Here is a 26,779-nt window from a genome sequence, read left to right as displayed (position 1 = left end):
GGGGGTGGGGTGGGGGGTACAGCCGACTGGAAGCCAAGCAGACAGCCCTGAGAAGCCAGGGACAGAGTCCAACCGCCCGAGGGAGGCAAGGCGCTGTGCCAGAATATTTGCATATTTGAAGACAGATCAAATCGTGTTACAACCGATTATAGAGGCTGTGAACACTCTTCGCTGGGACCGTATTGCATCGCTTCCCAAATCTGCTTAACATCCACTAGGGGAGATGTGCGATATTCAGAACTATCCCTTAAGATGGGGCATGTTGAAAAGTCCGAGCCAGTCTGGAGAGTCGGCTTGGGTTCACCCGGAGCTAAGGGTGGGATTCAGCCTGCCGCGGAATGAAGAGGCAGGGTGGCAGAGGGGAGGAGGGGCTGAGGCTGCCTTGGGAGGGGACGGTCCTCCTCTGGCTTGGGAGGACAGGGGCACACAGCTAAAAGGGCCCTGGCTTCATGCTCCTAGGCTCCCATGCGACCAAGGTGAAACAGAACCCACCTCTTTGCAGAGAAGTGATACGAGCTTGGAACTAACCTCACGGTTTGTGGATTCTGCAGCACAGCTGAGAAATTCAGGGAGGCTTTCTGACTCCTAAGAGTGTCACTTAGATTAGAAGTGACATTAGAAGGAAGCAGGCTTAGTGCTTCACTGTCTGCTTCAGCAGAGAAGCCTCCTCCTTCACCACGGTCACCTCTTATTGTGGCAGAAGGCACCCAAAGGGACCTGTTCCGGTGTGGGCAAAGTAGGACACGCACATCTTTGTGAGCCCGACTCTGCTGTTTGTCTTTGACCGCAACCCAAAACAAATTTGAAAAATGATTTCAGATCACCCAGTGTTTTGTATTAGATACCTTTTCCCCCTTCCTTTTACGTAAGTAGTGCAAACTCAGGCATGATGAGATTGGTTTCTTCCCCCACGGGGCAAACGGTGGTGGAGGGGCATGGTGAGAAGAGACTTTGAAGCTGTCCTAGCATGGCTATTTTGCCTCCCACCCCCAGACCTGGTTCTGGCGGTACAAGAAAGAGCCTATGTCCTTTCCAGGCAGGAAAGCAGAGAGAGCACAACTGTGCTATTTTAAGCAACTGTGCCCAATTCTGGGCTGGCGCAGATGCCCAGAACTTGCTCCCAGCCAAAGCTGCCCCTGGGAGAACTCCAGGAAGCAGACGGGGTTCTGTTCTCATCACCTGGGGGGTTCTCGGCATTCGGAGGAAAGAGTTTTCAGTGGCGAAGGGGACCCCAAAATGAAGCAGAAATAAATATCCTTTTCTTCCTCGGGTACAGAAAAGGATGTTTCTGGAAAGTCGAACTTCTAAATGTTGAGAATCTCTAGCTGCCTCATTCCACAGAGGAAGACGCTTTACCGTTTCCATCTCCCTGCGTGCACCCCACATGACACTGAGGACCACAGAAGGTCACCTGACTCACTCCCCCAACAGGAGGCTGACTTTCAGCATCGCACCGGGCAAGCAGAAAGGAATCCAGGTGACGGCACCGAAGGCCGTCCGGGGACTGGCTCGGTGAGCATCTTGCCCTCACTGCCCAGCACTGCCGGCCGCATCCTGGCTCCAGAGGCCACTCCGAGGTCCTGGGCAGACCACACTGTCCTCCTCAGCTCAGCCAGCTGGCAGCTGATTGCTCCTGACGTGCACTGAGACACTTCAGGCAGCCCAACTTTCTTCTCTAAGGGTCCCCTCTGGGCCTGGGTCCGGAATAAGAAAGCCAGCGAGGGGCAGCAAGCAGAATGAAGCTGGGTCATCCTGCCAGGAGCACGCGGGGCTTTTCCTGGGGTTTCTGGCCATCCTATTGGTTAGCAAATTATGGGCAGCGTGACACCAACTTTAGAACAGTGCGTCGGGAGCTGCAGAAGCGGGGGAGATGGGCTGGAGGAGGGTTCAATGGGGTCCAGAGAGAAAGAAGATGAGGGAGGAGAAAAGAAGAAAGGAAGAAGGACGGAGGAAGAGAGTGAGAAAGCAGAGAAGGAAATGAAGAGAAAAAAAAAAAAAAAAGAAGAAGGGAAAAAACTTCCATACAGGAGAAGGGGAGCAGGAAGAAAGCTGTTCCTTGGGGGTCCACCCCGATGCCCAGCGGACACGGAGTGTGGGGCTGGGGGCTCTCAGTACCACCTGCTTCCATCACTGGCAGGGACCGCTGAGGAAAGACGACAGTATGAGGGGGCCAGGCCCCCAGCTGTCGTGAGTGAGGAGTGAGCTCCCCCGGCCTCTCCCCGCGCCCTTCTGGGAGGTGTGTGGGCTCTGGGGTTCGGGCTGTTTTCCCCCACCTGCGGCAGCTGCCGGTGCCTATGTGATGCCATTTGCCTGGCCTCCCCCAAAACCACCACCGTCCACGGTGTGGAAAACGGCATTCACAGCTGAGTCCGACAGACTGAGGTCTCCTCTCGAGAAGGCCTGTTACAAACCCACGCTGCAAACTACCACGGCCACTTTGAACCCAATGCCCTAAAGCAGGCTGAGGACTTGAAGCCAGAGCTCCAGGCCGGCGGGTCCCCGGCAAGAAGTATCTCTGTGAACTGACTAGGTTTCCTCCTCCGTGGAGGGCCACCCGTGCTAAGCGGATCGGGAAATGCCGACTCCCCTTGGCACCAGCCAAACGGCGTCGGGAAATAAAAACGGCAACAAATAAAACCAGAACATAAGTCTGCAACTTGCAAACGCAGTCATTCCAGGCGGTCCAGCGTATACGTGTTACAGAATCAAGCACAATTCATGGCGGTGTCCCTACTCATTTGGCTATTCTGTACTATGGCTTTATTCTAGAAGTACAGACAACCATACAACGGCTAGACATAAAAGAAATACTCAAGCTGCGTGCACGAGAGAGATGCCAGATGGCCACTCGAAGCAGTGCTTCTCCGATGCCGCTGTGTGTCCAGGGCACCTAGAGAGCTAATGGAGAACACGGAGGCCGGGACCGTGGAGGCAGGTTAGGGCTGAGCCTGGGATGGTTGCCCAGTTGGCCAGGTGACTCGGACTGACACCGAAGCTTGAGAGGCACTGACTTAGAGTGGGACCAAGTTTAACCCAAGGCTTCAGAATGAAGAGATGTCGTTTCAAGTGGCTCGAGTGGCTGAGGCACAATGAGCCGGGAGGATTCCCTGGTCAGTCTCGGGGACAAGGCTTCCCCCAGACCCAGGTGCCTGGGGCTCCATGAGCTCAGTGGGCTTGTGCCCCTGGCTCCTGGCCCCCGGCAGGGACCTGCACTTACTGGTGAGGACCTTGAGGGTGAACGCGTTCTTCTGCTGGATGGTGTGGGTAAAGTGGAAGCGGGCATTGCAGCTGTAGTCTGTCTGCATATCTTGCAACATCACGTTAGAGAAATACAGGTCTCCGTTGTGGCCCTGGGAGACGCGCTTGTCTTGGGTGATGGGCTCCATGGCTATTAGGAAGCAGAGGTACAGAGGGGGGTTAGCAGTAATGGTAACAGTAATACAATCATGATAGTTCTGGCAATCGAGGACCAACAGGGCGCCCGGTGGGTCAGGAATTCAACGTTATTTGGTCTAATCCTCTCAACTCTGAGGCAAGGCTTATTCGCATTTTACAGATAAGAGAGCGGTGGATTTAATGATGTGTCTGGGTGGATTTAATGTGTCCTGCGTTGCAAAAGCAGTGACGGAAGGGCAGGATTCAGATTCACACCGGTCTGCCCACCACACCCATGCTCTATGGCCATACTTTTCCGCCTCCTGTTCATGCCAGAAAAACTCTGGCCCCGAGCCAGAGGGAGGGATTTGCTTCCCAAATCAAGAGTCAAATTCACTCGTTTTCTATCTGAAGCTCTTACTCCCACCAGCACTACCAATTATAATCTCGAGATACATACTAATCAATGATATGCACCATCAATTATAGGGTGTTTCCTAATTTCAGTGATGGTTAACACATGAAAATGGTGCTTTTTAGAATTAGTGACATCCTGGGAGTGGCTGAGGAGGCTGACTACATTATCTATGATTTTTGAAGCATTAGACGTAAATTCAAACTCTTTCCTACCCTGCCCCCCCCCACAATTGTTTATTAAGTCACTATTTCTTTTTGTTTTGAAGTTTATTTATTTTGAGAGAGAGAGCACACGCGAGCAGCAGGGGGACAGAGAGAGAGGGAGAGAGAATCCCTGTCGGTGCGGAGCCTGACTAGGGGCTCAATCTCATGAACCGTGAGACCAGGACCGGAGCCAAAATCAAGAGCGGGAAACTCAACTAACTGAGCTGCCCAGGAGCCCCTGAAGACGCTACTTCTTAAGGCTCAAAGTTAATGATGCCAACCCTTCAACGATGGGCTGGTCGGTTCTGCAAATCATTTACCCAAGATTTACTGTAGGCCTACTGTGTGCCAGGCACTGTGCCAAGTATTGAAAGGCTGGGGAGGCAGAGGGAGCCAGATCAGGAAGGGAAAGAAGTCTGGACTTCATCCGAGGTGATGGAGGAGACAGTGAAGGGCTCAGAGAATACAAATGAAACTATCAGATTCATTTTTGGGAAGACCAAGGAGGCCAGTTATGGCTGATTATGGCAACCCAGGGAAATGCGGATGGTGGCCTGTGTTGGACAGATGCCAGCAAGGGTCACGAGATCTGCTCGGGAGGCAGCATGGACATAAGCTGGTGACGGGAGTGATGCAGGGGATGAGAGGGTCTGAGCTGTTAGCTAACTAACCAACCCTCCAGCCCGTGGCCGGGCAGCCTTCCCCAGGCGTATGCACCATGGTGATGTAGCGAGAGAATGAATGAGGGCAAAGCCCTCTGTCTGCAAAACAATGCGCAACTCTGCCTCCTCGACAGGCAGCCTCTTTCAGAAGCAGGCCGCTAAAAACTCGGGGATGGACGGAAGATGCATGATAAGCAGGCAAGCAGGCAGATCTATACATTGAGTGATGGATGGACAGACAGGGGAGCAGGTACGGAAGGAGGCGGAGGGGAAGCCGGGAAGACACAGACAGCGGCGCTCCAGTCGCCTTTATAACTCACGTCCCCACTTATTTTGGTTGAAAATGTGGGAAGAAACAGGTCCAGAGTGGTGAAGAGTCGCAGTCCAAAACAGAACCGAACAAGCTCTCGACGATACTCTGTCCCTCTGCAAACACCGTCTCCCTATTGCTCCTTTATCAAAGGTTACATCCCTGTGCCTGGCTGTGTCCCAGTAAATCCAGACCGACCAGAGATTGAACCACGAGGCTTTCTGTCAACTCACCATCATCACAAATATTACTGAGCACTTTACTGTGCATCTGGCTCTGTTATAAGCATTTTGGCTGTATGACCTCATTTATCCTAACAATGGTCCTATTAAAGAGGGACAGCGATTAGCCCTATTTCTTCCAGAAGAGGAAACTGAGGCCCAGAGATGTTAAGCAACTTGCTATCAGCAGTCAGGCTAGGAAATTAGCCTGAGCGGCCTCTCACCGTGTTCTCAGCCACGTGGCCCCTTTACACCGGCTTCTCACAAGTGAAGGCCTTCCAGCCTTGGGCAAGCCCTTCCCATTTCACACACCCACCCCCCTCCTTAAGATTAAAGTAGAAATCAAACGCCCCCCAAGACTTACAGCTGCTCATCCAGAAGATGACTGGGGACGGAAGTCCGGGTGGGGGGTTGCACTGGAGGGTCAAGGGAGCACCTTCTTGAACCACGACAGGGTCTAGGTTTTCCTTGGGCCACAGGGGAGATTCTGGGGAGAGTCAGACAGAGGCGGGTGAAATGAGGGGGATGGCTGGGGCCGAGGCAAGGAGGAGGTTAGAGGCAGAAGTGCAAGGGGGAGAAGGACAAGGGGAGATGGGAGAACAAGGGAGTGGGGAGAGAGCCCCCGTGGGTCTAGGCGAGGTACAGTGAGAGAACAGAGGCCATTTGTCTAAATAAATACACAGCTTCAAAGGCTCCTCTCCTTCCTCTCCTCCTTTGCCCAGAAGGCAGGTGAAGTTGCTCAAGACTGGTTTGGTAGCCTCCTCTCCCAGGAATCTTTCTGAGTAGGGGGAGGTGCGCTCCTCCTCAGAGGCAAACAGCAAGCAAGACTTGCAGGGCACCAAGGCAGCCAAGGGCAGGGGCGGCCTTTCTGGAATGACCCTCCATGCTCCCCCGCCATTTCCCCAGAAGCAGGGCATGCCGGTCCCCCCTCTGCCCATGCTACTCACTGGACACCTGCAGGCGGATCCTATTGGACAGGGCCGTGCCAAATTTGTTCCGGGCAAAGCACTGGTATTCCCCCTCATATTCCTCGGGCCGCCCCCCACTGCGGAAGTCAATCACCAGGGTCCCGGATCTCCTCCTCATTGACACCCGGGGGTCCTTGGCGATGTTGAAGAACCTGCTGTTGCGAGTCCAGTGGAAGCTGTGTATGATGGGGGCGGGGGACGGGCGCGGAGGGGAGAGGCAGGACCACAAAGAGAAACAGGGTGAGCTCCGGGCTCCAGGTGAGAGCCTCGGGGCTCTGGTCCCTGACCCTGTCCCATAACCGCACCTCCATACCAGTGGGTCCCACCCTGGTTGAGCGGCAGAACTGACTGGGAAGCCTGATAAAATGCAGAGTCCTAGGTGGCAGTCAGATGACCGTGTGGGGGGCATGTCCCTGACATTAGCGCTCTTACCCAGCCAAGGCTGGGAGTCATGGCTGGAAGTGGTAGATACCCACATAGCCACCGGGGGACAATGTTCTTTGCGGGAGCAGGCAGGGACTTTTAGTTTTTATTTATTTTATTATTATTTTTAAAGAATACTTATTTCTTTTTGAGACAGAAAGAGAGAGGGCGTGTGTGAAAGTGGTGGGGTGGGGCGGAGAGGCAGAGAGAGAGGGAGAAGGAGGCAATCCCAAGCAGGCTCCACACCATCCACTCGGGGCCTGACTCGGAGCTTGATCCCATGAACCATGAGATCGTGACCTGAGCCAAAAGCAAGAGTCAGATGCTTAACCGACTGAGCCACCCAGGTGTCCCTAGGCGGGGAGTTTGATTTTTTGTAATATTTCACCCAGGCCAAGCACATCGGGGAGCTGGCTCTACCTCTCCTGTCTCATTCGATAACCAACTCTAAAGCCAAAGCCAAAGAGCAATGGCCCGGGTTATCCACGCTCCTGCTCATGGGTGCAGAAGACAGCAGTGGCCGCACCTTCTAGCCCAGGAGGGCCAGCTTTGAAAGAACAAGCAGCCCTCACAAAACTGAGCCCAGAGGGGAAGACGCTAGAATCTCCCTCTCCTTCTGGGGGGGTGGGGATGTGTGCACAGCTGTCCAGAACATAACTTAAAAGAAGCAGGAGTGGCTGCTCAGTGTCTCAGAATCACTGTTACTGCAAAGGAACCGTGGGGGGCAAAGACCAAACTTCAGAAGTAAGGCCATCCATGCCCTGCCTGACCCTGCAGGGTGACCCTGTTCCTTCCACCCTGGGTGAGAGAGAGGCCTTGCTCGTTCTCAGGCTCACGCAGACCAGGTGGGGGGTGGGCAGAAGAAGGCTGCCATATACCCAAGGCTCTGTCCTGCCTCATTTTCCCTGACAGACACCTGCACGGGGTCCTGTCATGTTTGGTCTGAATCAGGCACGAGGCTCTGGAACAGTCCAGCCTGTGGAGGCTGCTCTGAAGACGGGGGACCAATAGCAGAACATCTCTGAATCTCCAGGGTTTTCTGTCTGCTGGAGACAAACCTGGCCTGGGGGTGGGGGTGGGGGGTGGGGGCAGTGCAGTCAGAGGCCTGGGTTTAAATCTAAGCTCTGCCCTTTTCAATCTGGGAGACCTTGGCAAAGGGGCGTAATATCTCCGTGCTTCTGTTTCATGTCCTCTTCTGGAGGACGGGGGTTCTTCTCTGAAGGGCAGGGGTGTGGTCTCAATGCCCTCTTTGCGGGGCCCCTTGGATTTACCTGCCAGCGCACTCACCTGGGGGCCGGGTTCCCCTTTGCTTCACACTCAATCAAGATGTTATCACGGGGATCCACGATGTGGTCCTTCACTGACTGCTTGGTGATGGTCGGGGGCTGGGACACTGCAACAGCACAAACAGGGAGCGGTCAGGGTTGCGGGGACCTGCCGGGGGCCCCGGGCTCGGGGAATGGCTGAAATTAACATCTTCAGGAGCCATAGGACAAGCAGGCAAACGGGTGGCGGGCAGTGCCTCCTTTTGGGGACCCAGCTCCTTAAATGGGGCCGCAGGAAAGGGGGTTATGCCAAAGACTGAGCCTAAGAAGAATCCCTCGAAGATCTCATGGGATCCCTACGAGAAACTTTTGTTTTACCCATTCTTCTATCCCAACACTCAGTATGATGCCTTGTGCACAAGAGTTCTTGATATATGTTTGTCGAATGAATAAAGGAACCCAGCGCAGGTCACATTCCAGAGCCTAGTAGCCATGATGGTTCTGAGCCCTGGAGGGTCAACAGACGGCCGAACTGTGGGGAGGCTGAAGCTCACAGGTTCAAGTTCCCAGGGCCTGGGCCCAAAGAACCAGCTCCTCTCACGCTTGGTCCCCACCTCCAGTGTTCTCCCCGGTGCTCCTTGCCAGCTACCTGAGGGTGGGGAGTGGAGGCCCTTCTTACCCACCTGCTCCTCTGCCCTTCCCAGCAACAGGAATCTCCGGGTGGATGGCTGCGTCCCCGTGTGGTAAGGGACCGCACTACAGGGCCCTGGTGTCAAGAAACCCCCAGCAGGCAGGGTGGAGAGGCGGCTGATCCCCCCCCATCTTCTCACTTGGCCTTCTCCCACCCTCCCTGCTGCCCTCCTACCTCCCAGAGGCACAGGTGCACAGAGGCGCCCAGGGGACTTACGCTCATTCTGAATGCTTGCTGTTAGTTCCGATGGGTTAGCATTGTGAGGGGGAGAAAAGAAGACAGAGGTTATAGGTTATCGTACACGACTACTCGCCCAGGGGTCCTCACGCCCCAGCCTGCTGGGAGAGTAGGGCTGCAGCGCTCGGTGGGAGAGCCACCCAGAGGTGGGGATGGACTCAGCGAGCACTTCACAGAGGCGACATTTCCACGGGGAGCTCAAACCAAGCAGTTGAGCAGAAAGACCGGCTTCTCATCAAGTGGTGTTGCCGGGAAAGCCCAACTATCGAACGGGACGATGCTGCTGGAAAGAGGCTGGGCTCTAAAGATGCCGTCCACCCTCTCTGGACGCCATTGAGGAAAGCGGGCCCCCTGGCCAATGGTGCCCGGGCGAGGCTGAGGCTGAGAAGCCTGGCAGCAGCAGATCTGAACCAGCGCTATGAGGCAAAGCCCACACGGTCCACAGGCCTCGCTCCTTCCGCTGCACCTTCTTCTCTGTCCCACATGCAAGCACCTTCTTGCCTATCCTTTGGAAAATTCTAGGGACCGATGAATCACCGCGGCTCTGCTCATGGCAGAAATACGCTGCCCTACGGAAATCCCTCTTCCAAACAAGTGCAGGGATGAAACAGAGCCCACCACTCCTTTCTGTGCTTTTTACGAAAAGGATAAAGAGGCAGGTAGCAAAGGTCTGCACACCTGAGATGTGCGGGTGCTCGTGTACAGGTGTGTGCATGTTTGAGGTCGGGCTTCTCAAACCTGACAAGTGTATGAATCACCCAGGCTGGCGGGGGGTGGGGGGGTGGGTCTGGTTAAAATGCAGATTCTGATTTAGCAGACCCTGCGTTTCTGACAAGCTGGTGGTCTGTGTACCAAGCTTCGAACGGCAGGATCTTTGATGGTCACGTGCTTCCTGGGGAGGAGGTCTTGGTTAAAATTCGCAGAAAGGAGAACATGTGTTTCTGTAACTTCGTAAGATGTCCCTTCTTTATGGTTCTATCGTGAAGTAACAGGCTGTGCGTATGTCACGCTGGTGCAGATATCAGATACGTGTTGGTGCTGTGGGCTGACTTCTTCAGAGTGGGTGCTTCCCCGGGAAGCAAAGGCTGCGGGGGAGCCAAGGTGACCTTGAAGCTTTCTGACTCAGCCGCAGTGAGTTGTGGAAGAAGAGTCCAGGGGCCCAGAGAAGGGCGGTGTGCAGCAGGCAGGGCTAAGGCAGGACCAAGAGGTTCCGGAAGAGTCACGAGAGAGAAGACAGACATGGGAGAGGAAAGGTGGAGTGTGGCAGGAACGAGTCCCCTGCGATCCACACTGTTGGTACATGAAAGTCTTGAGTAAGACCCACGAAAAGGTTCAAAACAATTCTTTCAAGTGGGCCAGGGTTGTGTGTCTGCTGGGGCACTGAAATATTTTATCTGCTTTGCCATTTGCCTGGGTGCAGCCTCGGCAGGAAACAAAAAGGAATGAAAAGTCTGGGGAAAAGCAGAAATCTGTGGTTTCTGAACACGTGCCCCCGGGAACTCCCCATGATGGCATCTTCACCCATATAAGATCTTCCTGCCAGGGGCCCAAGAAAGATAGTTCTGGAAAGCCAGTGTGGTTGGGCATGGAGGAGGAGGAGGGGAGAACGGGCCATTTTCAGGAGAAGTAGGCCCTTTGACCACTAGCCCAGGCCTGCGGTTTCTTCATCTCAAGACACAGTTGATGTCTCTTGGGTCCTCACACACAGTGGAGGGCTCTGTCCTTGTCCTGGCAGGGGTTTTGCTTTGCCCACATGGCCTTCAAGCCTCTCTTTTATAAAATCAAAGGTTGGCTCAATGGAAAGAGCCCTAAGACATTATCCAGGGAATCTCAGATTCTTAGAAGGGAAGTCACGTAGCAAATTTGCTGCAGAACTGGAATAAGGACCAGTTCTCCTGTAGTCTGGTCCAAAGCTCCTTTCACAGATCCGTCCTTGGCCAGAGAGGTGGGTGGGCCAAGTGGGGCCCCAACACTCTCTCCTCCTTGACATTCTGGACAAAGGAGAGTAAGGAGGGAGGTCTTGGGGGGAGTGGAGACCCTCAGAGCTGGCTGGATGCTGTCCCCAGCCCCACACTGAAATCAGGCCAGGGGCCTCTTGAGAGTCTAATTCCCTAAGGAGGTAATGACATCTGCAACCGTCATTGTGCCACCAAGGAATTTATTACAGAGACACAACCAAACCAGAGGACAAGCCACCATAGGGAGATGACTGTGAGGACCGCGTGCCTGGGGACAAGGGCAGCCTACTTAGTCCTGTGACAACCCCCCCCCCCCAAACCCTCTGTTACACCACCTGCCCTTCTCTCCATCTATAGAACTTGCTGGTGATGTCAAGTGGAAAATGAGTTTGCTCTTCTGTCTTCCAAGGGGGAGGAAAAGTCTTCCAATGAGCTCTGCAGGGGGTAAGGCAGGTGCCTGCCCCATCTGCAAGGTTCCTTTATACATGCACTTCTTCTCTTTCCCTGGCTGGTATTTACAGTCCCTGGCACCCAACCCATCCCTGAAGGGTGTGTGTGTGTGTGTGTGTGTGTGTGTGTGTGTGTGTGTATTGAGGTCGTCCTGCAGCACTATTTGGGATGACAGTGAGGAAGAAATGTTCCTCCCACCCCGCCGTCTCCTCTGTGGGCTCCTAGGAGAAAAATGCCCAGTCCCTTGACGTGGAGAGGGGGACAGAGGGGCGAGCTGCCAGCAGACTCACTTTTTGGCAAACCCACTCTTGTTGATGAGGCGACCCTTTGCTTTCTTCAAAGGTCACGCTGTTCTCCTTGGGGCTGGTGAGGGGGGTGAGGCGGGTGCGTGTGACTCTGTTGGCACAGCGGCGGGAGCTGGAGGCCGGGGCTTCAATGAGGGATTGTGTAGCCGCCGGGGGCTATTCCAGGAAGCCTGCTGGGCCCAAACTCCCCAGAGCAGAAGCAGTGCCCCGGTCCTCAAGGCACAGATAATGCCCCCTGAAGGGGCAAGCGAGCGGAAGGGCACCCCTGACAGGGCAGCCTCTAGCCAGAGCCCCCGCAGCCTCTCCCAGAAGAGTGCCTGGCCTTCACTTCTCCCACATCTGGGCTCTTATGAATAACGCTGCAGTGAACGTGGGGTGTAGGCATCTCTCTCTTACCTTTTGTGACAACACGGATAGGCCCTGAGGACCTTACGCTGAGTGAAATTAAGTCAGAGAAAGATCCGGTATGTTCTCACTCTATGTAGAATCTAAAAACTTCACACTCAAAGAAACAAAGTAGAATGGTGGTTGCCAAGGGCTGCGAGGGGGGCGGGAAAGTGGGGAGATGCTGGTCAAGGCATACAAAGTTCCAGCTCTAAGATGGGTATGTTCTGGGGACCTAACGTACGGCCTGCAACTGTAGTTAACAGAACTATATCATACACCTGAGAGTTGTTGAGAGAGCAGATCTTCAAAGTTGCCACCCCATACACACAAAAGGTAATTATGGACGTGTAAACTAACCCATGGGGTCATCATTGCGTAATGTATACGTGTAGCAAATCATCAAGTTGTACACCTTAAACTTACATATGTTGTATGTCAATAAATACCTCAATGACTCTGGGGGGAGAGGAGTAAGAACGTACGGTCTTTCCCCAGCCCCTCCCACCGGGCCACGGCCTAGGGTGAAGAAGGAAGGGTGGGCTCAGGTAACTTGGGGGGCACCTGTTATGCTGGGCCCAGCAAGAGGGGAAAACCTGGCTGAAGAGGACCTCTTCCCTGGGCAACTGGGTCCCCTCTGAAGGGCTGGCCTTCTCTTGTCTTGCATTCATCTTCTGTAGGCTTATTCTGGACATGTCACCAGGGCCACTGAGCCTGCAGCCGGCAGGGAGGTATAGGGCATAGGAGGCATGCTTCGGGCAGGCATGATGAGTTTCCTGTTGTGCGGCGGCCCGGGGCACCAGGCCTGGTGTCACAAAAGACCTCACCTCCTCATTCAGAGAGGTGCTGTAGTCATGCGCTGGCCCTGCCACTTATGAGCTGGAGGGAACGGCTTTATTTCTCTGCACCTCGGTTTTCTAACCTGTCAGCGAAAGATGAGACTCAGAGGAGATGCTTCTAAAGCACTTAGCTTTCAGCCAGACATGTGGCAGCTGCTACTCTGGTGAGTTCCAAGAACTAAAAGCAGGTGGGATTAGCAGAGGGAGGGGTGGGACATACCGAGTGCCAACCTGGTCATCAAGTTGTACCTCTTACAAGGAAAGGTCTATGTTTGCTTCAATGCATTTCCGGAAGTAGGGGACACTCGAGGCCCTCCTCACGGACACTGAGGTGGGGAGATGGTGGGGGGGGAGGTCAGGGCACTTGTGGCTCTTTGCCCCACACGCGGTACTCTGGAGAGACTGACTGCTAGCTCACCTGCCCATGGCTCTGGTAGAGCTTTAGAAATCCAGATTCCTAACAAAGATGTCAAAGCCGTCTATTTATAAGTTCTTCTTGAAGGAACCCCTCACCCACTAGCCCCAGGGATCAAAGTGGCAAGTGAATGAGTGAGGAGAAGCAGCAGAAGGGAAATGAGCCTTCACCACTTCTTTGATAACCCAATTTCCTCTGTATCCCTCTGCTCTCCAGGGCCTTGGCCTTATCGTGCTCCTTATTAGACTGTCTGCCTGGGATTGTTAATGAGAGACTCTTCCTTGAGCTATCAGTGGAGATGGTCTCCACGGGAACAGTTCATGTCATGACCCCCCCCCCCCCCATTCAGTGAACACACACACGCACACACACACGTGCATGCACACACACATACATGCACTTGGGGCTATTGGGAAGGCAACAGGGCCTTGCCCGTCTTGTTTCTGGGTCCTTATAGTTTCTGCTGGCCTTCTCTTACCCAGAAGTGGCCACTCCTCTGGGCAGTTATTATTTGTAGGGTTGAGTGGGGAGGGGGGCGCTGAAGTATGTGTAATTCTTCTCCAAGCTATGCTGACTCCCGGCCCCAGGGTCTGGCTTTGGAGAGCTCAGTGGGCACTTCTTGGAGCCTGTATCCCTCTCCCAGCCCTCCTTAGACATCTGTCACCTGGACAGAGCCCAAGTCAGCATCGGCATCATGTGGATCCCATCTATTTCTGGAACCAGGACACAGGGGACAGAGGTGGTATGCCCACATCAGAGCACTGGAATGCCAAGACATTCCGGTGGAGGTGTCAGAATGGCGGCAAAGGGGGGTACGCAGCTAAATGCAGGGCCATGGAGCATGGCTGCCAGTCATTGAGCCACTTACGAACGTAGCAACAGATATGGCCGCAAGAGACATGGCTGTCAGCATCCCAAACCCCTTATTTTATGATTCTGATGGCCAAATAATGCCCCCACCGTGGGAAACAGAATGATACAGATTTTACTTTCCAACTTCGCCATGGGCGAGGCAAAAACACACAGAGGGAATCAGCGCCTGGGTTTTGGACCCTGGCGTTAAAATGGAGCTCTACTTTAATGTTTCATTTAGCCCCAGCCTTCTGCGAAATAATTCCCTTCCCAACCCTCCCCAGGCCATCCATCCTGATTAGTCCAGCCGCGAGGGCCTAGGATCCAGCTCAGATATTAGGAAGGCAAATGAGAACTATCCATTGCACTTGGTCCTTGGAAACTCCATTTTGATGGGCAAGTCAAGACTGCAGAGATCGGAGGGAGGAGAGTGGAGGGAAGAACTCCTGAGTGCCACACTGACTTTCAAATCTGCCACCTCCAGCCCTGCTCGGCAGGCTCCAGGCAGCCCCAGCATCAGCTCAGCCACAGTCCTCAGAGATCGTGCCGCGCAATTCGTCTCACATTCCCAAACGCGGATCTGCTTCCGTCAATTCTTTGCAGGGAAACCCAGCTCTGCATCCAGAATCACTTCCCCTCTCCCCAGCCTCTTCCAAAGTTGCTCTTCACTCCCCGCCGACCTCCCATCCCCTCCCAACTCCTCTGCCCCAAATCAGGAGAATCAAAGAGGATGGGGCAGGACTCACGATCCATAGGAATCTCGATGGCCCCGCTGAGGCTGAGGAGGCAGAGCAGGAAGGCTGCGTGGACCCAGGGCGGCGGCTGCTGCTGCCTGGCCATCCTCAGTACTGGGCCCCGCTCCCTGCTCCCCGGCCCGCGGGGTCTTGCTGCCTCCAGCAGCTCTAACTGGGCCTCTCGGACAGAGTTCAGCTGTGGAAAGAAATACAATGCCAAGTGAGTTTTTCTTGAACTTGTGGTCTGTTCTAGCAATCCTCCGGGGCCTGAAGGACTCCAGGGTCCTGTTGGTCACAGACCAGTGTTCTAGAATAGGATTTCTTAACCTTGATGGACATGTGGGACCCACAATTCTCTGTGTGGGGAACTGCCTTGGGTATTATTGCAGGATGTTTCGCAGCATCCCTGGCCTCTATCCACTAGATGCCAGTAGAACCCACTCCTGCCTCCAATCGAAAATGTCTCTAGACATTGCCAACTGTCCCCTGGAGGACAAAACCGCTCCCGGTTGAGAACCACTGTTCTAGAAGGAAGGGCAACTCTGCTTGGAATAATCCTGGAAACAAACACTGTCCCACTGGTCCAGCACCTAGAAGATGCCATGCACTAGGCCAGTGAGAAACACATGAATCTCATAGCTTCTAGGAACCCTATGTGTTGTATGGGCCTGGGTTTGAGTGAGTCTGGGGTAGGGCACAGAGAAAAGATCACACTGATGTCCTCTGATCCAGGGGCAGAGTGAAGGCAGCTGCACTGAGGGTTAGGGGTTAGACAGGTGGAAGCTGGTTACTCATTGGACTTTTTTTTTAAGTGAATTTCTGCAGATATTTTGTGCACAAAGGTATGGTGGCCCTGATGTTGTCCCTTTAGAGATAATGGCGGTGCTGAGACTATGACCCAGAAGAAGGGGCTTCCAGGGGGTTGGTAGAATGAGCGATATTATGACCACCCAATGCTCACATCCTCAAGCACAAGAAATCATTCTAAGGCCTGCAAGGGGAAGGATTAAAAATGGCTGCCCAAGGGGCCTGGGAGGAGTCCTTAAGAGATAAACCCTTTTCCCCTCCTCCTGAGAGAGAAAAGCAAGAATGGCTAAGGTGGGTGGGGGGGCGAATGAAATAGATAAAGGGGATAAGAGTACACTTATCGTGATGAGCACCGAGTCATGTGTAGAACTGTTGTCATTATATTGTGCATCTGAAACTAATACGACACTGTATGTTAACTATACTTGGAAAAAAAAAAAAATGAGATACAGTGCTTTAAGACTGCCACCGTTTCCAGAACATAGGATCTTAAAACTTGGTCCAGTTTGCTGTTCTGCCATGGGGGCCAAGTCAAAGAGGATGGCTGGAGGCAGCTCCCCCAGGATGCTTCTCTCACCTGTACACCACCACCAGCTCCCATCTGTCCTGACTGAGGCTGTCGGGCACAGGAGCAGGGCTCCAGGGCTTGCTCCTGGGAGACAAGGTTATGCTTCTGAAGACCCGGGGGATGAGGACCCTCCCCTGTGCCAGGATGTGGGGCGGGCTAAAGGATTCTGATTCAGATTTCAGCAGTTTCTGTCCTGGACGCTGGGCCCAGCAGCAGCCCCCAACCTCACGTGTTTCTGGACCCCATCTACTTCCTTCCCGCTGCTTCCACCTTGGTTTCAGTCACCATCAGTTCATGGCAGCGACCACAGCAGCTTCCTGAGTGGTCTCCCCACCTCCACTCTTTTTTTCTTTTTTTTTAAGATTTTGTTTTTGAGTAATCTCTACACCCAACGTGGGGCTCAAACTTATAACCCCGAGGTCAAGAGTCGCATGCTCTACCAAATGAGGCAGCCGGGTGTCCCTCCCCACTTCTACTCTTACCCCTCCGACTCATTCTTCACCCATCACCAGAGGTGTCATTTTCTAAAGTGTGGATACAAATATGCCAGGCCCCAGTCAACTCACTAGCTCACAGATGCCTGACTGTGAAATCCTCCCTAATGGAGTCCCCTCTCCAACCTCCCCTCTCATCACCCTCCCTCTGTGTTCCAGCAAGTACTGGTCATCTCCTAGGTCCCATCATGTGTCGTGCTCTGTGACTTCTACACAGATTAGCTTCTGTCTAGAACATGCTTTGAATCTGCCCTCTCACGATTTTTGCCAAGTGTGACTTGTGTGTGCCTCGTCTGTACTCCTGAACACCATTTGTGGCCCCCTTGTCAAGCACTTGTCACTTCGTATTCATTGTGTTCTTTCCAAAAGCCACTCATCTGTACCCTCTATTAAAAAAGGAAGGCTCCATAGGGAAGGTGCCTCATTTTGTTTATTCCTAGAATCTAATATGGCAGGCACTCAAAAATATGTGATGGATGGATGAAAAAATGAGCAAATAAATGGCTGACTGAATGAAATAAACCACTTAGATCACATGTTTTTGTTTTGTTTTTGTTGTTTAAACTCGGGTCTCCCCAGAAAACCAGCAGGCGGCTCAGGGGAACACATGCTTTGGACCTGGATGGCATACTGTGGAGGCTCCCCTCCAGTGGAGGAAAAAACTCCCTCCCTCCCTAGGCACTGCACTTGGGCCAGAGATCAATCAGCTAGAAGAGGGTCAGGGGAGTAGAAATCTCTGAAGGAGGAAAATCTGGGTGGACGGCGTCACAGCACGTCTTTGGTTCTTCCTCCAAAGATGGTCTTTATACAGACAAAGGAAGGGTCTGCTAACTCCCCTCCTTGGGTCGTACATCTCCAAAGACCAGACTCAGGCTATCAGGCTGACACCTTGTACTGAGAGAACCAGCATGGGGTGAGGCTCAGCATTCCTTCACGTAGGACAGTGGGGATGGTTTGGCTCCCGTCTTGGCTTCATGACTGCCATGTTTTGTTCAGGAGCTGTCCGGCAACAGGAAGTGATGGGCAGGAGAAGGGTATCTTGTTCTGGGAATCTTGATGGGCATAAGAAGCCAGAGCTATTCACTAACTAGAAACACACTGGCAGGAAACCAAAAAAAGCCCAATTATTTGGGGTGCCTTTAACTCACAATTTTAAAACACGGTAGAGAAAGTTCTTAGAGATAATCTGGTAGCTGTTTGATAATTCTCTCTCCCTCTTCTCTCTGGAATCCATTTTTTCCCAGTAAAATCTTAAAAGAGGAAGAGACTTTTAAGATCATTTTGCTTTATGAAATCCCCTTACTTTTCAAATGAGAAAACAAGAGCCCAGCGAGGGGAAGTGATTTGCTCAAGGTCACACAGCTGGTTAGGGGCAAAGCCAGGAAAAGAACCCAGATCTCCTGACTCCTCACCCAATTTCCCATCTCTCCATATGCAGGAAAGTTCCAGAGTAAAGTTGCTATTTAAAAAAGAAATGCTCTGGATCCTGTGTCCCTCCTGCCCTTGCCCCTCCCCTGCTCATGTGCTCATGCACGCTCTCTCTCTCTCAAAACAAAAACAAAAACAGAAACATTTTAATATAAAGTCAATGCATCTTTTTTTAAAAATATTTATTTATTTTTGAGAGAGAGAGACAGAAGGTGAGCAGGGGAGAGGCAGAGAGAGAGGGAGACACAGAATCCAAAGCAGGCTCCAAGCTCCGAGCTGTGAGCACAGAGCCCGATGTGGGGCTTGAACCCATGAGCTGTGAGATCATGACCTGAGCCAAAGTCGGACACCCAACCAACTAAGCCACCCAGGCGCCCCCAAAACAAAAGCATTTTAAATAAAAAAATAAATAAATGTGGGTGCCTGGGTGGCTCAGTTGGTTGAGTGTCTGACTTCGGCTCAGATCATGATCTCATGATCTCAAGCCCTGCATCAGGCTCTGCTCTCAGTGTGGAACCTGCTTCAGATCCTCTGTCCCCCTCTTTCTCTGCCCCTCCCTTGCTTGTGTGCCCTCTCTCTCTCTCAAAAATAAATAAAACATTTAAAAATTAATCAATTAATTAATTTTAAAAATGTAGTTTCTTTAAAAAAGTAAACAGAGATTTATCATCTGACCCCATATTTCTACTTCTAGGTATATGCCCCAAAGAGTTAAAGACCAGTACTCAAACAAGTCCCTGTGTGCACATGTTCATAGTAGCATCATTCATAACAGCCAGAAGGTAGAAACAGCCCAAATGTCCATCAACAGATGAATACGTAAGCAAAATCACAGTACGGACATTGCACGAACTATCACTTGGCCACAGAAGGCAGGTGCTGACACCTGCTACAACGTGGAGGGAACCTGAGATGGTTATGCTCGCTGAGAGGAGCAAGACACAAAAGGTCACATACAGAATCATCTCATTTATATTGAAGATCCCAAATAGGTAAGTCCATACAGACAGAACACAGGTTGGTGCTTACCAGAGGCAGAGGGGAAGGGGGAACGGGAAGTAACGGGTATGGGGTTTCCTTTCGGGGTGATGATAATGTCGGGATGAGGAAGGGATTCCACTGGAGTAGAATAAGAACTACTCGATTGAGGTGATGGCTGTGCATGCTGTGAATGTCCTAAATGCCACCGAATTGTTCACTACAAATTGGTTCACTTTCTGATATGCCAATTTTACCTCGATAACAAAGAAACGTAAGTTTCGGTGTCTTTAATGTGCTCATAAAGATAAACGGCAGAAGAGGAGGAGGTGGGTTATTCCACATGGGCATATAGGCACCTTCAGCTCCCGGAGCCTGGTCCGCTCAGCCTGGAGGAGAGGCACACGGCTTGTAATCCTTCCCGTACATTCTGAAGGACTCTCCACCCATGTCTAAGGAACAGGAGTGTTAACTGGTGTCCGGGCATGTGGATTCTAGTGTTGCACTCAAAGAAGTCAAGGCAGAGTGAGGAGGGAGATGTCCTGCCTGCAGGTACCCCCACATCACCAAGGGTTACAGTTTTCCTATCCCGATAACCAGGTAGGAAAGGCCAAGGGCAGGGATGTCTAACTGAAGGCAGGTAAGTGCATGCTTCTAATCAAATCTTATTTCTTACGCTATCTTGCTGTGTGGCCCAGTCACAAAGTATCTCAGGTTCCTCTCCCATTAGGGGTAGGTAGAGAATGACATCACTCAGGGGCAGGTGTGGGGGTGGGTGGAGAATGCCATCTAACTACAGAGCGTCCTGGGGAGAAATAGGGAAAATCCCATATCTGGTGAGAGGGCAGATGGGGGCTGCAGGAGAGGGGCCGTGATGACTGTCTTGGAATGCTGGGAGAAGGTGTGGAATTTTTCCGTTTGGCTCCACGAGGGAAAAAACTAGAATCGAATGGGAGAAGGTTCCAGAGAGGCAGCTGCTGCTCTGCGATGTTAAGGAAGAATAATCTGATAAATGTAGCCATCTTACAGTACCATCCATGAAAGTAAACACTCTACCCACACATACTACCGATACAATGTGTCCGAAAGATCCTTTTACATCAAATCAAACAGGTTAGAGGTGGATCGTAAGGATGTAAAATACATGAAAAGGAGGGCTATTGCAGGAGGAGAGAGTGAGGAAAAGAACAAAAACAAAACCACAAGAGAAATCTTGTGTGGGCTGATGGTGTACTACTATACGCTGCGGAAGACGATTAATTCGATGCTTGCACTTCTGAAATCCTCCCCCTGCCCTGCAACCCCTGTGTGAAAAAAGACGAAAAGAGAGAGGGAACAGAGTTACCCACACATGGAATGTTCTGCCTGGTGAAGTACTGAGCTCACTGTTTCATAAAGAATCCAAGGAGCATTTGGCCAGGTGCTGTGCTGACAATGTACCCACACGGGAAGGAGCTGGATGCTTCTCAGAAACTCCTGGGCACTATTTAAATACACAGATTCCTGGACCCTCAAACTTCTAGGCAGGGGCCAAATCGGGCCTGCAGATTTAAAAAACTGGTTTGTTTTTTTTTTTGAATTTGAATGTCCTTAGAAATTCTGTTATCTTATGTGGGATGCTTCCTTCACTTAGGTAACCTCCCTGAACCGAAGCTTTAAAGTTTCCGGAACTTTAAATTTGCAAGCCTTGTGGGAGATTCAGATTCAAAATGTCTGAGACGGGGCCCAGGAAGGGTGTGGGAGTCGGGTGATGGTCAGCCATTGGTGCGGACTGCTGGACACGACAGCCTCTCTTGGTCAAGTTCGAGAGCATGGTCTGTGCGGCATGACTGTCTTGAGTTTGAGGGGTGGGGGTTACGGGCAAGTCCTGAACCTTCAGACCTCTGTATTTCTCATCTGAAAAACTCACACAGGACTATTCCAGAGGGCTTCTGGGATGACTTAATACACAATTCCTACTTAAAGCCCTTGGCAAAGCACAGGGCCCAGAGTGACGCTCAGTACGTGTTAGCTGCTGCCCCGGGGCGGGCTTTGAGTTCGCAGGATGAAGGAAACATCCCGGTTACCTACGTGACGTTACTGGTAACAGCGGCTACTAGTAATAATTATCCACCCGCAATCAGTGTGCTTTCCAATTTTTCCTTCTTTCTGGATCCTGGTTTGCTTTCTTTCCCCAGACTGGGGAGCCCCTGGGGTTGGCACCACAAGCTGTCCCCGGCAGACGGTTGAGAGGCCCATGGCTCCCACAAGCTGTCATCACCGGGAGCCCCCCACATTCCCGCAGCCCCGTTCTGGGCGGGGCTGTGCCAGTGGTCACAACACATCTGTGATGATGGGAGGAAAGACTGGCGGGGCTGAAACGTGGCTCAGCTGCCAGTTCCATGTCTCCGAGAGCAGAAACCACCCCCCCCCCCCCCCCCCCCCGCCGGGACTGTTGGGTGGCAGTCGGCAGGCCACTCATTCATTTACCAGATCTGGCAGCAGGTGCTGCTTTAGAGAATATAACACAAGGATGAGAGATAAGGTCTCTCTGCTCTGGTGGAGCCTTCTTTCCAGTGAGGGAGACAGGAAATCGGCAGTGAACAAAAACAAATCAGGTAGCAGTAGGTCCAGTGAAGAAAACACAATCCGACCCGCACACTCGGGCGTCTGCGGCGTCTCATCCATAATCACCGGAATATGGAGGCGACCTACATGCCCTTCATCCTTCAGTAGGTGAACGGATGCATAAACTGTGGTGCATCCACACGACGGAGTACTATTCAGCGCTAAAAAGAAATGAGCTATCAAGCCACGAGAAGACACGGAGGAAGCTTAAATGCGTATCACTAAGTGAAAGAAGCCATGGGAAGGCTGCGTACAGTATGATTCTATGTCCCTAGGTGACATTCTGGAAAAGGCAAAGCTATGGAGGTGGTAAAAAGATCAGTGGTCGCCAGAGGTTGGGGGGGGGGGGGGGGAGAAGGAATGAATAGATGGAGCACAGAGGATTTTCAGGGCATCAAACTCCTCTGTATGAGACGATGATGGTGGGCCCATGTCATTACACATTCGTCTAAACCCACAGAAGGACAGCACTGGGAGTGAACCCTCATGTCAGCTACGGACTGTGGGTGATTAGGATGTGTCAGGGTGAGTTCATCACTTGTTACAACTGCACCTCTCCGGTGGGGGGTGGTGCTAATGAGGGAGGCTGTGCGTGTGTGGGGGTAGGGGGTGTACGGGAAATCTCGATACCTCCCAGCTTGATTTTGCTGTAAATCTAAAAGTTCTCTAAAAAAAAATCAAGTCAATAAATAAAGAAAAAGAAGAAGAAAAGAAACCCCAATAGGCTGATGGGGTAAAGGGAAGTGAATGGTCAAAGAAGGCCTCTGTGAGAAGGGGACATTTGACGGAGACCTAAATGGCAAGGACGAGCCAACTTTATAAAGGTGGGTCAGGAAAACATCCGGGGCCAGGGGAACCGCTTGTGCAAAGACCCTGTGGCAGGAAGTAGATGGGTAGGTGAAATCAACCAGTGTGGCCAGCTCTGAGGATGAAAGTAAGGAATTTAAATTCCATTCTAAACACGCCAGGAGGCTACTGCAGGGTTCTAAGTGGTGGTTGACCTGATGAGAGCTGTTCTCAAAGGCCACCCTGGCTGCTCTTTGGAGGGCGGCATCTAGACAGGTGGCAGTGGAGGCAGGGAGACCCTCCGGGGTGAGGCCAGCGTCTTCACTTTCCAACCCAGAAACTTCACCACTGTTTCAATGAAACCACCCAATGCAGCCAGCCTCGCGGCCACCCCGGGGTTTCACACCAAGTATTCAGGGTAAGGAGGGTACACCTGAAAGATTTCTCAAGAACCTTTTAGTGCCAGGTTTTTGCATTGGGTCAGAGGAGCCTGGTGGTTTCTTTGGAAGTGCCAGGGACCTTCTCCAAGGGAGGAGAGCATTTGGAGAGGGAGGAACAAGCGGGACTTCGGCCCCCACCCCCACTCCACTCTCACCGGGGCTGCTTCAAAGTCCCTGTTTGTTGATATTGGGTTTTGCATGAGGTCTTATTTGAAGAAAGGACTCCGTCAGTAAAACAAAGAACTGGAAATCCTTGTGCAGCAGTCTGACTCTCCAAATGCAGAAAACCCCGAACCCATCGGCGACAATGCGTGGGTGCAACAGCCAGGCGCGGCTGGGAGGAAGGACGTGGCAAGCCGTCAGGTGTCCCAAGGCTCGCATCTTTTGCGTTGAGGTCTGCGGTGCTCTCTGGGCTCAGGGGGCTTCCTGGGACTGCTTCACGATCCCCAGTCCCCCAGGGGGCAGTGGGGGGGGTGTCTCCGTGTGTAACACGAGGATAATCTAACACCGCGGAAGGCAGAGGGGAAAGACCTGATTCTTCATGCCACCGTTGGTGTCGCTGACGGGGCATTCCCTGAAGCCAGCCCTAACTGTGCATCTTCCAACTGCATATATATTTATATTACAAATTCCCTTTAATTTTGAAGCCGGCTGGAGTCGAGTATTCTACCACGTGCAGCTGACAGCGCGCTGTCACGGTCAGAAATGCCCGTGGGACGTTAGCTGGATGCCTACGCTTCCCATGGCCTCCACTTTCTGCGTAAAAAGGGTCCCTCCCTCCTCCTGCCGGCGTCTGCTGGACCCAGGCCCACCCCTCCGCAGAGACCCGCCCTTGACCATCCGCTGTCCGCTCCACATGCTCCTGAATCTCCCAACTCTTCTCCAGGCCTCAGCAGAGAAACACCTTCAAGTTTCTCTCCTAACAAAAACAAAAGATTATTCTCTGGATCCCACAGCCTCCCTACATACACCTGATTTGTTTTTTTTCCTTCTCTCTCTTCTCATGAAAGTTTGTTTAGAGAGTGGACTATGGCTTCTGCTTTTATTTCCTGAGTTCTCTTTCCCTCCTCCAACCAGACTCTGGAACGCTCCCTCCAGACCTCCCGTTGGCCTCCCGACGGCCGACTCTAGCGTCCTTAGTCTTTATCTCGCCAGACCTCTTGGAGGCGGCATCGGCTTCCGTCAACCACTCCATCCATCCCTCCTCACATTCTTTTCTCCTTGGCCTCTGAACCACCACTTCCGGCCTCCTCTTCTCTCTGGCCCTTCAAACTTCCGCAGCAGCAGTGATCACCTTGCCAGATCCTCTCCTTCTGCCACGGGCTCGTCGTGTTTCCACTGGGGTCCTGCTCCTCTGTCTCTCTTCCCTGTCTCTGTTGATGGCCCCCACCCAACTTGCCCGAGCCAGACACCTGGGAATCACCCTGAAATCCCACCGCTGCTTACACCTCACACGAGGCACCGAGGCCCTCTCGGTGTCTCTCACCCCCTTTCCCTTTCCCGTGCTCCCACCCTCTTACCTTTGATCTATGTCATGCCTCGTGGACTACTGCAGTAACCCCCCCAGCTGGTATCTTTCCAGGTCATTCTCCATGTTGCTTTTACAGTGATTTTTCTAAACCCCTGTCTGAGGCTGTCAGTGCTCGGCTGAAAACGCTTCCATATCGCCCCATCAATCTACACGGTCAGACTCAAACTCTTGCGTGCAGCAAGGCTCCAGGAGATCAGACTCCTGCAGGGCTCTCAGACCCCCTCCAAATGCTAAATGCCCCGTAACTGACACACCATTTACAATGTCCACATTTTACATGTGCCATCCTCGGTGGCTGGAAAGGCCTTCCCTCCTTGTCACGTGATTAATTCCTACTCCGTCTGCAACATTGCACCACTCAGGCATCTTCTGCTTCGTGAATAATTCCTTGTGCTCCCCCACCCCCACCCCCGCCCCACTGCTTGCCTCCATTTCTACTTCACCTTACACCTGCCTCTCTGGGGCACTTAGCACACCGGTAAAACTTTAAATTAAGGGTCGGAGACTTCCTCTGTAAAGGTCCAGATCGTAGGTATTTTCCGCTTTATGAGACATACAGCCTCTGTCACAACTGCTGAACTTTACTGTTGTAGTGAGAGGGCCACCATGGCCAATAAGTGAGCGAATGGGCATAGCTATGTTCCAATAAAACTTAATTTACAAAAACAGGCAGCGGGCTGGAATTGGCTGGGGGCGGGGAGGAGGGGGGGGGGTCGCAGTTTGCTCACCACTAGCTTAACTCGTCTCTCCTCTTTGTGGCATTTTTGAGGCTTAGCCCATGCCCTGATCATTCTTGTGTCCGGTGTATGCCTGGAAGGGGATATTTACGGAGTAGAAGACCCAAGTAAAGTCCTCAATCCTGCCACTTACTTTTTTTTTTTTTTAATAAATTACTTGTTTTCCGAGCTTTTAAAAAAAATTTCAACCATGGAAATAGATATTCCTGCTTTGGCTGCTTCCAGTGGTTGTGGTTGGAAACGCAGATGGATAAAGCATAGGAACATGAGACACCACACCAATTAAGCTGCTCTCACTATGCTTATCGTGTTCCTTCCTGGTGACCTCAAGCTGACTCCGACCCACGCAAGACTTTTCTTTGGGTATTGGGTAAACTCGGGTCCGAGAGAGGGCCTGTGACCTGCCCATCAGGGGGCTGGTCTGGGCTCAGTCCCAGGCCACTCTCTGCATAGCATCTGTCGCCTCTGGGACCCAAGATTCCTCCCCAGGGTGAGGTTCCTCAGACCACACCTCCTTTGCCTGCCACTCCACGCATCTTTCTCCCAGATTCCAGATGCCTCTGCACCCAGTGTGAGAGAGTGTGCGTGCAACAGGCAGATGGCTTCAGAGTGGCCAAGGACCACTGAGATTTGAGGATATTTTCTGAGTTAGGGTCACCAGGAGCTGATGACTGACCGGTAGTGGGTGGTGAGAAGAAGGACGGCATGAAGGTTCCTAGGTCGGGAAACTGGATGAGGATAATGCTAAGGATCGGTATCAGAAATACAGAACAGGGAATGAATCTGTTCGTGGTCGGGCACAAGGAGAACGAGCTTGGAACCGAATATGTTCAGTTGGACGCCTCCGAGCCATGAACAGAGCAGTCCTGCAGGTACTTGGAGGCTGGGCTCCTGATTAATGCCTTGGGACGTACCGACAGATGAGTGCTATGAGGCCACATGCTAGCAATTAGTGCCTGGAATAAATAATAAAACGACGAGAACAATACGACCCACACCAGCTAAGGAACACATTCAGACATCACTGCCACAGGATGTTGTGAGGGAGCAGAGATAATGAAAGCCCAACAGAGCCTACGTAAAACTCCACCATTGTGCATCAGATTTAAAAAAAAAAAAAAAAGGCAGCAGGCTTATTAACTATAGCTGTCCGGAAGCAACCTCTTCAGCAGTCAGAGAGAGAAGCTGAAACACAAGAGGAAATAAAGGCACATCGAAGTAAGGAGTGGGGCAGGGCCAGGCGTGTGGGGCCCGAAAGAGCTCAGAGGTGTCCCACGCTGGGCCGGAGGGCTCACGCAGACAGGCAGGAAGCCCTTCTTAGCTGGGACCCCAGACTCAGAGCTAAGGTATTTCTCAGCTCGTCTGCTCCCCATACAAACGCGTAACAGTCACAGCTGACTTGTACATAAATATAAACCAGCGTCTCGGGTTATCACTATGATAATAACCACATTCCCGCTCACCTACTGCCTTCTTACTTATAGAACAAAGAGCCAGCATCCTGCCCATGCTCACCCTCTATCCTGTCTGTTCTCGGCAGGAAAACTGGTCGAGGAGCCGGCCTAAGAGGCACAATCTGCGCTCCGTGGGCAGCTCTCACGCTAATCGCAGCCTCTGCTCCAGCCAAACAGGCACCTTCGGCGACCTTGACCTTTGCTCCCACTTCACCCAGGCCACAATGCTACTCCCTCAC

The 26,779-nt window shown here is 52.3% G+C and overlaps 1 protein-coding gene across 19 annotated transcripts in view; it reads right to left on the bottom strand.

Annotated features, from left to right (window-relative positions):
* Window positions 1-26,779, bottom strand: part of NFASC (neurofascin) — a 181,627-nt gene that overhangs the window by 57,882 nt on the left and 96,966 nt on the right. For 12 of the 19 annotated variants that reach the window (XM_060644232.3, XM_060644242.3, XM_060644235.3 and 9 more), the window contains 6 exons: window positions 14,723-14,906; window positions 8,753-8,770; window positions 7,868-7,973; window positions 6,137-6,333; window positions 5,554-5,676; window positions 3,218-3,388 (listed from right to left, as the gene is read on the bottom strand). In XM_060644232.3, coding sequence (XP_060500215.2) covers window positions 3,218-3,388; window positions 5,554-5,676; window positions 6,137-6,333; window positions 7,868-7,973; window positions 8,753-8,770; window positions 14,723-14,906 — 799 coding nt within the window. The remainder of the gene's footprint in view (window positions 1-3,217; window positions 3,389-5,553; window positions 5,677-6,136; window positions 6,334-7,867; window positions 7,974-8,752; window positions 8,771-14,722; window positions 14,907-26,779) is intronic. The other 7 variants (XM_060644234.3, XM_060644237.3, XM_060644246.3 and 4 more) reach the window with 1 other exon arrangement.

This window comes from Panthera onca, chromosome F1 (genome assembly GCF_046562875.1).
Source record: "Panthera onca isolate mPanOnc1 chromosome F1, mPanOnc1 haplotype 2, whole genome shotgun sequence".
NCBI lineage: Eukaryota > Metazoa > Chordata > Mammalia > Carnivora > Felidae > Panthera > Panthera onca.
Note: the sequence above shows the minus strand (reverse complement) of the source record. Positions and strands in the feature narration are given on the sequence as shown.